The sequence below is a fragment of the Alternaria novae-zelandiae genome, assembly GCF_023758075.1.
Source record: "Alternaria novae-zelandiae strain BMP 2774 chromosome Unknown scaffold_28, whole genome shotgun sequence".
Taxonomy (NCBI): domain Eukaryota; kingdom Fungi; phylum Ascomycota; class Dothideomycetes; order Pleosporales; family Pleosporaceae; genus Alternaria; species Alternaria novae-zelandiae.
Window position 1 is genome coordinate 90,348 of NW_026056988.1, and position 13,297 is coordinate 103,644.

A 13,297-nucleotide genomic window follows, 5' to 3' on the forward strand; every position below is an offset into this window, starting at 1 on the left:
GTCTGCGCCTTGCCTCTTATCAGGTGCTTCTTCGCGCTAAAGATTGCAGTGCAGAATGCACGCCTGGAGTTGTTCTAGCTGTGGCTAACGGGCCACCTCCTTACACACTCACTTATATGCGCTAGAGATTGCAGTGCAGCGTGCCCAAGATGACAGCAGGCTGAAGCAATTTGTGCCCAAAAGAGCGCGCCTCATTCTGGAAGCGAGAGTCCTCCATCGTGCTGCCCCCCAGGCTGTTCTCATCCTAGGGACCTATGGCAAGAGGAGTGTGATTGGCGTTGTACGGCCAGTGGCTGTGGCGAGGCACGTTGGTCGAGAAATGCAGCAATCCCTGTACTTGCGTCTCGTTAAGTGCTCTTTCGCACTAGAAATTGCAGTGCAGGCGCCCCGCCACCCCCGAATGAGCGTTAGACTATTGCTGCCTGGTCACCTCCTCATATGTACTCGCGTGCGCTAGAAATTGCCGTCCACACCTGTCAGGTCCTCTCGCACGTCAGAACGATTCCGGATCTGGTTAGCGACTACTTCCGCATGCCTCTTCTTCTGCGCTAAAGATTGCAGTGCAGTTAGCTGGAGTGCAATGATGCAACTGCTTCCTAATCTGGGTACTCTGACCTATATCGCGTCCCCCAGGGGTGCATACGTGAGGCCACGATTGGGCGCCTTCCGGCTGTGGCATTGAAACGACTGTTGATGTCGCATGCGATCAAATGCGCGGCTGAAGTATAGTTAGAGCCCTGGGGTTCACGCAACCCACGCGCCGGAGACAACACTAACGCAACTTCCACAGGACGTTCACCAACGATACGGCTCAGCAACTCATCAAGCGCAACTGTCTTCTTCAGTCCACACAGAGTCTTGGAGTATTCTCACAGACCGAAGTCACCGCTCCACGATGGCCGATGTCTAATCACAGGAGGCGTAAGCTGACCCCTCGTCCAGGCTAGAGATTGCAGTGCACACCAGTCAGAACTGGCCTCGCGTCAGGTACTCTGCTAGCGTCCCCTCAAGTGCGCCTCCGCGCTAAAGATCGCAGTGCAGCGTTAATCGGGCTTCAGGCTAATCTTCACCTGAGTGCATGCGGGCTCTTGTACGCCGGGAGTTGCAGTGCGGCCTGTCAGATCAAAGATCCTGTGTTGGACCTATCACGAGCTTGCTAGGCCTAGCCATGTTACGACCTCGTCAACGCTAGAGATTGCAGTGCAATGGCAGTCTCAGGGATTGGCCATCATCGCGTCTCGCACCATAGGCTCGTCTGCGCTAGAGGTTGCAGTGCAGTCCCCGTCAGCCGGCAAGCCATCGAGGGACTCCCCGTGGACAAACATCTACTTGAGCCGCATGAACTCAAATCGCGGATTTACAAGTTCTTGAGTACTCACGACATTCGCGCTAAGCATTGCAGTAGCTCAACCTTGGAGTTCTCGCGAGACGTTCTTGAGGTCAGCCTGGCAACACATTCATCGAAACCCTTTCTGTGCGCACGCGGAATCCTGGAGTTTAAAAGGCCCTGGTTAATTTGTCTGGATGGCCCATCGCATAGTGGTAACTTCAACGTGCTCTTCATGGTTCAAGTTGCTATGCAGGTTGCGACTTCCAATACCTGAACGGCAGGTACAGCATGCTACGACGTCGTCCGCGCTAGAAATTGCAGTGCAAACCGTGGTCAGCCCTCCTCAGAATAGAAATCTGCCTCACACGTGGACTCGCGGGCGCTAAGAAATGAAATGCGCACCAATTGTATAACAGCTCTACAGCAGAGCACCTTCAAAGCTACGTTTCTGGACCAGGCCATGCTACGACCTCTTCTACGCTAAAGATTGCAGTACAGTACCGCCAAGATCTTCACTCCTACGCAAGATCCTCACTCCTACGATTGGCTGTCAGCTTGCCTCATCCGCAGGCTCGTCCGCGCTAGAAATTGCAGTGCACCGCTTTGGCCCCCATCAATAGCGCAACGTACACAGGGGGCCGCCCATCTCAGATGTGGGCATTTACACCCCCGGAAGCTATCTTCAGCCCACCGCAGGTTCTTTTCATAGCCTTTTACATCATGAGAATAATCACATCAGTTTTAAGAGACTCATGCGCATATATGAGACGCATTCAAGAAGGCCATAGTCAAGGTAGTAAAGTGCTGATTATTCATGGATGCTCATTGACCATACTTGCCGTTGATGCACCCGATGTAGGCTTCTTCTGCCTCACGACTTCTCCCATGCAGATAAAGCCAGCTCAAACTCCCGATGTCAAACCCCGAAGGTGCTCACCAGTCGTACATCCAAAGCAGTCCAACCACCGAACGCCGAAATGCAAACCATGATACCGCTACCTCAAACTCTCCACCGGACAAGGTACTCAGCGAGGCGAAACCTGCGTCACCAACCTCGACGGTCAGAAAAGCGCCTAAACCTCTTCCTCAACGAGCTCCTCAACAACGACACCCTCCTCATCAACCGGCTCCTCCTTAACCCGCTTAGCCATCGGAACATACACATCCTCAGCCTCCAGATCCTCCTCCTCCTTCTCACTCGACTCATCATACTTGACCTTCTGACCGCCGTTACGACCACGCTTGCCACGCGCCGCAGTCGGGGAAAGGACCTCGTCGTCGTCCATAAGACCCTGGGGACCATCGCTGTCGACCTCCTCGGAGACGTTCTTCTTCTTACGCGGAACGGGCTTGGCCTTGGAACGAGGTGTCTTGGGGGTTGAAGCGGTGGACTTGGAGGGCGTGTTGGTGGCGGAGTTGAGGTTGGTGTTGCCGGAGACGTTCTTTTTTTTCCAGGAGTAGAGGCGGTTTTCTACGGCTTTGGCGGTGCATTCTAGACGGGGTGTTAGTGGGTGTGCGGTAGATGGGGGATGCGATGAAGGGATGTGGACTAGTGAGACGGCATGCTGATCGGGGATGATGCAAGGCAGTTCGAGTGACGGAGGCACATACCCAAACCAGCGGCCGTGACGCGCTCAGCGATCTTGTTGCAAAGCGTCTTGTTGAAGGAGATGTTGCACTCTTCGAAGACGCCGTGGAGGAGCTGTGATTCAGGTCAGCGAGTGCGACGACAAAGATGCGACGATGGTGGCGGCGGAGATGCACTTACAATCGAGTCAAGCTCGGCAGTCCACTTGATGACCATGGTGAAGATGAGGTAGCGGATCTGCAAGATTGTCAGCATGTATGTGATGAAGCGAAGGCGCTCGACTTACCGTTGCTTGTTGCTTTGGTAAAGTGAACTGAGATGCGCGAGGCAAGGCAAGAGAAAGGCTGATCAAAGACGCGGTTGGGCGATTGCTGGTAGTTGTTGGGGAGTAAGAGGAAAGGTTAAGAGGTTATGGGGAGAGCCTAACTTTATACCTAGGCCAGGGAGCGGGGAGGACGAGAGCAGGGTGGTGTTGCCTAGGTGAAGGTGAGTTCACCACCCAAAGAGGAGATAAGCGTCCTGCTCTCACCCTCACCAGTCCCTTTGACGCAGGCGAAGTGGTCTAGGCAAAAGGCGAAAACATGGGTCACGAGACGTTGTGACGAGATATTAGGAAATTGCAGTCTGTTCAATAATGCAATCGAGAAACGAGGACGACATGGGGAACATAGCATTGGCACACTTATAGCAATTGCATGCGCAGAATTAAGACTTGAATGTACCGAATACTCTCAAAAGCAAGATACTGTTACAAGACACATCACAATCCCAAACCCAGCAGCCATTCATGAAGTTCCTGCCGACTCAGCTCCTAAGCCGTCGGGTCAACAAACTGTCTCTGCCCATCCTGCCCGTCTCCATCCTCTCCATCATCCCCAGCAGCTTCAGCATCCTCATCCTTCGCACCCCCAACACCCAGCCCCGCACTCTCCTGCTCCACAGTCCCTCTCTTCTTGTGATGCCACTCCTTCCACAGATCCGACACCATCTTCTGATTCTTCTTGTTGTTGACATAAATCTTCAACTCCTTAGGTATCGGGTACATCTTATCCATAAAGTCCTGCTTATCGAGCTGCTTCTCTGTCATCGTGACTCTCTTCTCCGCGGTCTCGGCTTCCCGGACAAAGTACTTGGCCCAGCGGAGTTCATACTGGAAGACGGTTTCGCGTCGCCAGGGAGTGCGGTTCTTGGTTCCGGCCTGACTGCCGGCTGGGAGCTCTTCTTCTTCGGCTTTGAGGTCGTCCAGGACTAGGCGGCAGAGACTGGGGAGGGGGATGTCCGCGGATTCTTGGTGGGCGCGCTCGAGCCAGAGTTTGCGCAGGCGATGAACGGTGTTCTGGTATGCAAGTTGCGGTAGTAGACCGCATGGTGGTAGATGGTTGCTGAAGAGAATGGGCACTGCGCGGTCAGCTAACCAGCTTGAATGGCGTGCGTCGGGGCTTGCTGTCACGGGAATTGTGTTCGTGAAGTTGAAAGACCTACTGTTGGGTAATAGCGCAAGCTCTTCCTCAGAAAGCGGTTTGTTGCTCTCATCGTCAGGCTTGCCATGACCGTCTAAACCAAGTCCAGCAATGTCGTCGGACACATCGGTCCATTCATCTTCTTCTTCGACAAGTGTTAGCGCTGGACATCAGGCGTAAGCCTTCCGGAACTCTTGGCATACCCTGCATCTCTGTTGTTTGGCCTGTCGGTGGAGCTGACATGTGGCTAGGTCCAAAGGGCAGCCGGGGCATGTGTAGCGAGCGATGATAAGGACAGCTGAAGATGACCCCGCCGAATCGAGTGCGCGCACAATAAGGGATTAGAAATTAGAAGATGGGTGTTGCGCGTTGATGTTGCAGCGGGAGTGCAGGCTTCGGCGATCAAGCAAATAGAACGCCAGCGTCTGCGCCTGCTGCCCAAACGAAGGTAGTGCAGGGCAAGAGCTCATGACGTCAGCGCGTGACTAGACCCTGGAAATTGTACAAAATCACGGGATGTTAAAATCGATCGGAACGTTTTGACAGGAGAGACACATGGACATGATGAGAAGGTAGTACTACACCATTGTCGCAAACCAGAGAATGTCTTGTTAGTTCATTGAGTGCGACATCTGTCACACAACCTCAAGCACGTAGTGACCAAGTCCACGCTCATCTACAAAGCCTTGCCCATGAACTTCCTCTTGGTGTAGCTGAGCCACCACTTGCTGGGTGTGTTTGTCTCGTCCGCGTATACCCTGTTCAGTAACCGTGTCGCCAGCTCTTGTCGCATCTGCATGATGTACTGTCGCAGCACTTCAGCTCCATTCCTGTCAGCTGGAGCCTCGAAGGCCTGGTTGAGCGGGAATCCTGCGTCGCCCGGAATTGCAAAGTTCGTGTCCAGCGCAATGTTCATGACAGCCTGCCACATAGTCAGCTTCCAGCGTCCACCTTCTTCACCCGTCTTCCCGACAGCCTACCTTCTCGGCTTCTCTCCGACTCATGCCCGGCTTGATCTTTCCCAGTACCTCGCTAACGTATAGGATGCCATAGATGAGGACACGGTCGGCGGGACCCTTGATCTCGAAGTTGCGGAAGAATGTGTTGGCGCGGAAGAGGGCAAGGATCTCGTCTAGCGGATCGTACGACTCGTGTGAGGCATCGATGGTGAGCTCTGTGACATCGGCAGGTAGAGCTGGCAGCTGGATGGCAGGGCCGCGGGTGCGTGTGCGGAGTGGGAGGAGAGCGAAGTTGCCTGATGCGCCCGTCAGTCACTTCCGCCCATAACGGAGCTGGAGAGTATAGCTGTACCAATCAATTGCTGGTTGGGCTCATCGAGGAAGACGGAGTGGTAGGCCTGGATGTGTTAGCTGTCGCTCAACATATTCGATACTACCCTGAGGCATCGTTGTAATGAGGGAATTCTCTAACTCACCGGCATCTTGGGTGTTGTCGCCTAGCTTGTTGGTGTATGGCGGTGTTCTGAGAGCTCGGCGGAGGTGACGGCGCAGCTCCGCTCGGTGAGGTGTGCTGGTAGGGCTGAGCAGCGGGGGGTGACTAAGCCCGCCCCATCAACGCGTCCCTGCGCGCGGCGCGTCTCCCTCGATTTTCTTACTAACAGCCTCCATACCGCCAATCAACGTTCTAGCTACCTCGATTCGACCTCAATCCATACAGAGATTCTCTGAATCGTCATTTCAGCTATCGTCATGTCCGACTACGAAGATGAGATGGACGTGGATGCGCCCGCGGTAGACAACTCGATCACTTTCGGCGGAGACCAGAAGAAGGGCAAGAGGAGCGCTGCAAATCTACCCGTTGAAGCGGAGGATTCCCTGCCATGGTGAGGCTGAAACTATGCCGTCTTCTGCACGCCTGCTAAAGATCAGATAGGGTAGAGAAGTACCGACCAAATTCCCTCGATGACGTCGAAGGCCACAAGGACATAATAGCGACCATCAACAAGTTTGTAGACTCAAATGTATGACCAAGAGCCTACCCAGGAAGATGACCGCTGACATTCACAGCGACTACCCCATCTCCTCCTCTACGGTCCACCAGGTACCGGAAAGACATCGACCGTCCTCGCACTCGCACGCCGCATATACGGAAACAAGAACATGCGACAGATGGTCTTGGAATTGAACGCCTCAGACGACAGAGGTATCGATGTTGTGCGGGAACAGATCAAGACGTTCAGTAGCACGAAGCAGATATTCTCTGCGGCACCCAAGGCAGGAGACTCATCGTTGGCAACGTTCAAGCTCATTATCCTCGACGAAGCCGATGCCATGACTGCGACCGCGCAGATGGCCCTGCGACGAATCATGGAGAAGTATACCGCGAACACACGCTTCTGCATCATCGCCAATTACACACACAAGCTCTCGCCAGCGTTATTGTCACGATGCACGAGGTTCCGATTCTCCCCACTGAAGGATCAAGACATCAGGAATTTGGTCGACAAGGTCATTGAGGAGGAGGAGGTCAACATCACGCAAGACGCGACCGACTCGCTCGTCACGCTCAGCAAAGGAGATATGAGACGGGCACTTAACGTACTACAGGCTTGTCACGCATCAAGCACGCCGCTTCAGACGCCCGGCAAGCCCGCGCCCGACCCATCCACGATTGTACGCGACGAGATCACTCAGACTACCATTTACGACTGCATAGCAGCACCGCACCCGTCGGATATCAAGTACATCATCGAGACATTACTGTCGAAGAACGACATGACAGAGTGCTTGCGCACGGTCAATAACCTGAAGATCATGAAGGGACTCGCCCTGGCAGATATCCTGACGGCGATCAGCGAGGAGCTAGTCAGCAACGACGTGCCGCCTCAGGTCATGGTGACTTGGATGGCAGGTCTGGCAGACATCGAGTACAGGCTGAGTGGAGGTGGTAACGAAGCCATACAAACAGGCGCAGCGATCGGCGTTGTGAGGACAGGTGTTGAACTATTGGAGACCGGAAAGAAGTAGCACGTTCGCGACACTAGTTGTGGAAGGAGGACAAGAGCGAATTGCTAGAAATGATACCATTGGAACGCGCAAAAGTAATGCGACAAGACTACATCCGCACCACCCAAAGATCGCAGCCGTGATGATACACTACAAGAAAGTGGGGCAATATGTCTCAGGATACTCAAGATCACCGTGGTGATAGGACGAGAGTCGTGTTTTGCGCTAACCACGCTAGTCAACACCCACGCGACTCGGACGCGCCTTCCGATTGACGTACCCCGGGATATATACACGACGCATCAACAATCAACACATTTATCTTAGTCGCGTTCCCTAAAGTTGACGATATCCCCATCCCCGCTTCCTATACGAAACACGTGCGACCACCTTGGTATCTCGAATAACCGAATACGCGCGACGCGCATGCATACTCCGATCATGCCTGTAAAGGTAAGTCAACTTGCGCGACGAATGGTCAGAGATTAACATCAAACAGAGAAGAGAAGGCCCAACAAAGCAGCGGCAAGTCAGTCTGCGCAGAAGCAGAAGCATCGATGCACTTGCTCTTCCGGTGATTACAGAAACAACCAAGTTACAAGAGCGTCGGGCAAACGAGGGAAAGAGCAAGCGGCCGCCTAGGTGGCGAGGGCCTGTAAGTACTATATATACATGGCGCAAGCCGCCTTGTCTAATCTATGTGCAGCAGCAAAACAACTCGCCCTTATCCCACAGGCCAGCGCCGACCATGCCATCGCAACGGGACTCAATACCAGCACGTGACCAAAGGAACAGTCAAGAGAGCCAGCCACCACCATCATCAAACATCCAACTCCGCTTCTCGTTCTCAGAATCCTTCATCGATGATGTCGAGCGACAAGTCCATTCCGAGAACAACTTCAACCAAAGTTTCTCGGGGCTGACGATGACCCCCGGTGCTAGCTTCTCCTCCTTGAGTTCGCAGTCTACCACCAAGGCATCTCCGGTCCAACCAATCCAACCACAAACGTCCATCTACCACCAGCCTCCGGTCTTGATCAAACCGGGTAAGAAAAGAGAGGGCTATGGATTCAGCTACTCGGAGACGTTCATGTACGATTCAGACGACTACCCCGACACCGAGTGCGGGGACGCTGACGACGACCAAGCGTCTGAACTACACACCACGAGGTCACTGGATAGTAATCCGTATCTAAATTGGGACGGTACAATAGGATCACAACAACCACAACACATGCAACAATCTCACCTATCCCAACAATCACATTCCTCAACCAGGCCAACATCACGAGACTCCACAACAACAATACCAACCCCAACCACCTCCTTCGACGACCTCGTCGTTCTCCGCCCCCCAGGTTCCTTCCACCTCGACCGTCCTCAACGACACCTCCCCTGCACAACCGCAACCCGCGAAGACGCGCTCGCCCTCCGCGCCTCCGCTACTTTACTCCTCTCGAAATACACAGAGTCCTCATCAATCCAGCTCGCACTGCTAACACGCATGGAGCGCATGATGTATCTTGAGCAGCAGAAGCCGGGTGCGACGGAAGATGGTGTAGCTGAGAGTCTGGAAGCGTGTGTGAGGAGGTTACGAGATTGGTTGGTGAAGAGTAAGGACGAGAGGATTGAGACGGGAGAGTGGAGAGGTGTGGTGGAACATGAGATTGAGTGGGTGGAGTGGATGGTGAGGGCGGCGGAGAGGGAGGTGTTGCATGTTAGGAGGAGGGGGTGTCGGTGTCGGCCGGAGTGGGAGGGGCTGTAGGATGACGGGGTTAGAGGATGTGTATCTGAAATCGTCTCTAACAATTCAATCACCCCAGTATTGCCACGAGCAGCCAACATTACCCTTCTGATAGGCGCGAGCACCACCACACCTTTGCACTGCAATTTCTAGCGCGGAGGAGCGAGCGTGAAAGAGAGGTAGCCAATCATGCAGGACTTTCACACAGCCTCGTCACGCATCCTGGTATCATTTCAACATGTCATGCACGGAAGATCGCTCTGCACTGCAATCTTTAGCGTGGAAGAAAAGCTATGTGAGGAAAGTAGCCAACCATGCAGCTCTTCAAGGACCTGATGGCTGCCAAAAGGCTTATGCAAAGCACCGTAATTGGTTGTTACAACCAGCCATACGCATGCTTCGGAAAACATAGGTCAGCGCCCGGTCAGAAACCCAGCACTCGATTTGGACGGCTGCACTGCAATCTCTAGCGCGGGAGAGGCCATCTCATCGCGGGCTAAGCCCGATATGGCTTTGGCTGTATTACAAGAAGTACAAGATTTTGAGTTATCCGGCTCTTTCTAAATTCAATGTTTGTATTGGCGACATAGCGATTATACCACAGCACAGTCTCAGTGTCCAGACCACAGTATAATTAGAAGTCGCACCCTATCCTTGTCGCTTCTTTCTGCACTGCAATCTTTAGCGCGGATGAGCAGGTATGATGCCGAGAAGTAGCCAGTAATGCGCGACTTTTTCACAGCCTCGTCGTGCGATGTAACGAGCCACGCGGGTTGAATTCGGAAGTAACCCGCGGGAAGGTACCGACAGGAACGTTTCTGTAACAGCGGGTATGCAAATGGCCGCGCAATGCATCTTTGCAGACATGCACTGCAATCTCTAGCCTGGGTGAGGCCTCTCGGCCACGTGTGTACTGCGATTGAGAGCGCTCTCGAGTTCCACGATGAAGACACGATCGTTGGTGCGATCCGACCCTGTGCAGAAGTCGTTATGTCTTTCGGAGCACGGCATGCTCGGAAATGTTTCCGAACGCACGTCGGGCCCTTCCGAGCGCGGCCTTGTACCTCAACACCGGCCTGTAAGCCACAGTCTATGACTACCGATTCGCCTGGTTACAACAATGAGTGCGATAAATTGCTTTGCAAAGTCAGGTATTGGACGCCGTCTGAGTGTGCCCACTACCCGTCGACACATGTACACCACATCCGCACCACGCGTAGCAGTCCTATACCAAGAACTCGCTCCCCCATTAATCAATGGCGTTCGCAAGCCCAAGAAGCCCGGAGGTACTTGGTCTTCCTCTATACAGAAACCTTTCCCGCAACATTAACATCTTTACCAAGGCTACATCGACTCCAGCGCAGACATCACCTACTCACTAAAACACCAACACCACAGCCCCATCTCCGTCGTCACACCCGTCTCCTCACCAAATCCACAAAAAGATGAAGACTGGTGTTTTGGAGATACAGAGACTGAAATTGCGCGTGCGCTGAAGAAGGGGGCGACGCATCTCTGGGCTAACACTATACTCTTCGCGGATCATCCGCTTCAGACGGCAGAGAGTCTGACGGGTATGGCGCAGACGGTGAAGGTTGTGGGACAACCGCCGAAGTTGGTGGAGCTGTGCGATGATAAGGCATTCGTTAACAACCTCCTTCGTTCTCGCGGTGGGTTTACGCTGCCGGAGGCGCGTGATATGATTGATGAGGAAGATCTTGCGGATGTGCTCGATACGGATCTTCGCTACCCTGTTGTCGGCAAGCAGGTTAGAGGACGAGGCAGTTATGGGGTCAAAGTTTGTCGCTCCGAAGAGGAACTGATCGACCATGGCCGCGATTTACTGGGAGAGGATGCGTACGTGATCGTCGAAGACTTTCTTGCGGGTTAGGAAGTCACTGTTACTGTGATGCCGCCTTCGCCTGCGACGGGACGGGAGGGGTATTGGGCGATGCCGGTTGTGGAACGGTTTAATCACGCTGAAGGTGGGTTGGCTTTGTGGACTTGTAAAAGCAGATGTAATGCTCACTGACGACGAATAGGTGTGGCACCGTACAACGGCACAGTCGCTGTGCTTCAGAATTCTCGCTGTCTTTCCGAAGACGAACACCTAGCCGATCCACAGTATGGTGAGGTACAGCGACAGTGTGTTGAGGTAGCGAAGTTGCTCCAATGTACTGCTCCTATCCGAGTTGACGCTCGTCGGTTCCGAGAGGATGGATCGTCACCGTTCGCTCTTTTTGACGTCAATATGAAACCGGTAGGTTGATTGAGACCTGCCGTTGATAACATGGCTAAACTGTAGACAGAACATGACAGGTCCTGGTAGGCCTGGTAGAGAGAACCAAGCTAGCCTGACGGCACTGGCTGCTGCTGGCTTGGGGTGGGACTATCCGACTCTGTTGTTGAAGATACTCGAGTCGAGCAGTTCGCTGCGTGATCTGAGAAATGCCACATCGTCGCTTATCATTGGCTAGTACTTTGGGCAATAACAAAGACCCCGCCCGTAGATTAGCACACAACATGAGGTCTTGAGAGGATGTGTAACACGAACTTTGGTCTGAAGAATCGCTCCCTAATTATGAGACACGCAATGCGTGCATATGTGTCAAGGTCAGATTATTACAATAGTCTGCTCCGCGGCATTAGGGAACAGAGCATCGGTCCAGACCTGAAACTTGGATCGCGAATGGCCAGGATGTATGTAACCCTGGAAGAGCCGCCAGTGTATGTGTCCGATACGCCGATATACTGCACACGAATCGCCTGTGTCTCCGCCACTGGTTGATGGTACTAGGGTGATAACTAAAGCGTCGTACAAGACTTCGTTACCGTTAACACATATGCCCAGCGGAATAACAGTGTATACCGCCATGGCTGTGGAAGGGTTTTGGTATTCATCCCAGGCCAGCCCCCCGTCAGCCTCGTCCAAGTCGGAGAAACATGGGTTGTCCAAGCCGAGATCATACTCATCGCCGTCTGTAGGCAGAGAAATCGAACAGAGCCGAACACGGAGCTTCAAAGCGCCCTTCGTCATGTTACCATACTGGTTGCTGGCTTCAGCTAGTGAAACCTGCACGTCAATCATCTCTAGTAGGTCTTCCGAATGCGCTCCGTGTTCACGTGAAGGATACTGAACTCCGCCAGTTACCGATGCCCAGCTCCAGGATGGCGCAATAGTGAGGTACGAATCCCTTGCTGTGGCGGAACACGGAGTCTTAGAGCTCCAGGAGAGGCACATGAGGAGGTGCGACCCCCATATGCCAGCATAATACTCCTGTCCAAACCGTTCGATTGGTACACACCGTGCGATCGATGATAGGGCGATCAAACGATCCGTTTGCAAGGTGAATTTCGACGATGAATAGAGTTCGATGAAAGTTAGCCAACTCCCAAAGTCCATCGAGGAAGCGTGATGTGGTCCTATGTTGTGACCGATCTTCTTGCCCCCGGCAGGATCCCCATAGTTGACTTCCTCATGGTCGTAAGTTCCTTGACACTCCCAGAAGACCCCCTCTTCAGAAAAATGTAGTATCCTTCGCGAAAGTAGGCGTTCTTGCGCAACCCAGCCGCGTCTGTTCAGATTGGAAGCGACGACCGAGGCGTATTTTAACGGGATACCCGTGTGCATCCATGAAGGCCCTCGCGGCTCGCCTTCAATACCATCTACGGGAATTTTACAGGGTGGATTGTAGTCTGTCCCGACTTTATGCAGAAAGCCGTCGTTGGGCTGCTCAGAGCAAGTAGCAGAGATAGTGCAAATCGCATTCTGGTAAACAAGCCACATACGCGGTCCTTCTCTTTTCCAATCGGTATCATCTCCGTGTGCGCTGGGCTGAACTATGCATAAGGCGTCGATCCAGATACAACGGACGCCCAAACCTCGCGCAACAACGATCGCATCTTGAAACGTTCGTGGCATACTAACAAGGAACAGAACGCGGTCCGCAGTGAGCTGTGTACTCAACATACAGGCGGGTGGCTGTTTACCCCAGCGATAGCTCAAGGTACAGTATCTGGAAAGCTCATCGAATGTCGCGCGGCTTTTAGCAATCCAGTCTTGCGTGTCAAGCGTGAGAATGATATTGTTATGAGAGAGATCAAGCAGACGACGCGGGAGCGAGATCGCTGCCGCTGCTGGAGCCACTTTGTATGGCTGACAATGGTCATGATTGTCGCTATCACCGAGCATACAGGCTTCCAATAGCT

The 13,297-nt window shown here is 53.3% G+C and overlaps 5 protein-coding genes across 5 annotated transcripts; 3 read left to right on the plus strand and 2 right to left on the minus strand.

The window, feature by feature from the left end:
• Window positions 1–2,403: 2,403 nt before the first annotated feature.
• On the minus strand, window positions 2,404–4,588 carry J4E88_010012 (uncharacterized protein; the record flags this gene model as incomplete). The annotated part of the gene is made up of 6 exons (XM_049403609.1): window positions 2,404–2,822; window positions 2,942–3,032; window positions 3,099–3,155; window positions 3,205–3,289; window positions 3,752–4,541; window positions 4,582–4,588. The coding sequence occupies 6 exons, from the start codon at window positions 4,586–4,588 to the stop codon at window positions 2,404–2,406; spliced, it is 1,449 nt and encodes a 482-aa protein (XP_049250538.1).
• A 466-nt stretch (window positions 4,589–5,054) lies between these two features.
• Window positions 5,055–5,819, minus strand: J4E88_010013 (uncharacterized protein; the record flags this gene model as incomplete). Its single annotated transcript, XM_049403610.1, has 4 exons — window positions 5,055–5,300; window positions 5,359–5,633; window positions 5,690–5,735; window positions 5,814–5,819. 4 exons carry the CDS (start codon window positions 5,817–5,819, stop codon window positions 5,055–5,057), a joined length of 573 nt encoding a protein of 190 aa, XP_049250539.1.
• Window positions 5,820–6,087: 268 nt separating this feature from the next.
• J4E88_010014 (uncharacterized protein) lies at window positions 6,088–7,365 on the plus strand (the record flags this gene model as incomplete). Its single annotated transcript, XM_049403611.1, has 3 exons — window positions 6,088–6,221; window positions 6,272–6,359; window positions 6,406–7,365. The coding sequence occupies 3 exons, from the start codon at window positions 6,088–6,090 to the stop codon at window positions 7,363–7,365; spliced, it is 1,182 nt and encodes a 393-aa protein (XP_049250540.1).
• Window positions 7,366–7,785: 420 nt separating this feature from the next.
• On the plus strand, window positions 7,786–9,109 carry J4E88_010015 (uncharacterized protein; the record flags this gene model as incomplete). Its single annotated transcript, XM_049403612.1, has 3 exons — window positions 7,786–7,791; window positions 7,844–7,999; window positions 8,051–9,109. 3 exons carry the CDS (start codon window positions 7,786–7,788, stop codon window positions 9,107–9,109), a joined length of 1,221 nt encoding a protein of 406 aa, XP_049250541.1.
• A 1,099-nt stretch (window positions 9,110–10,208) lies between these two features.
• J4E88_010016 (uncharacterized protein) lies at window positions 10,209–10,979 on the plus strand (the record flags this gene model as incomplete). The annotated part of the gene is made up of 3 exons (XM_049403613.1): window positions 10,209–10,212; window positions 10,309–10,374; window positions 10,432–10,979. 3 exons carry the CDS (start codon window positions 10,209–10,211, stop codon window positions 10,977–10,979), a joined length of 618 nt encoding a protein of 205 aa, XP_049250542.1.
• Window positions 10,980–13,297: the final 2,318 nt, after the last annotated feature.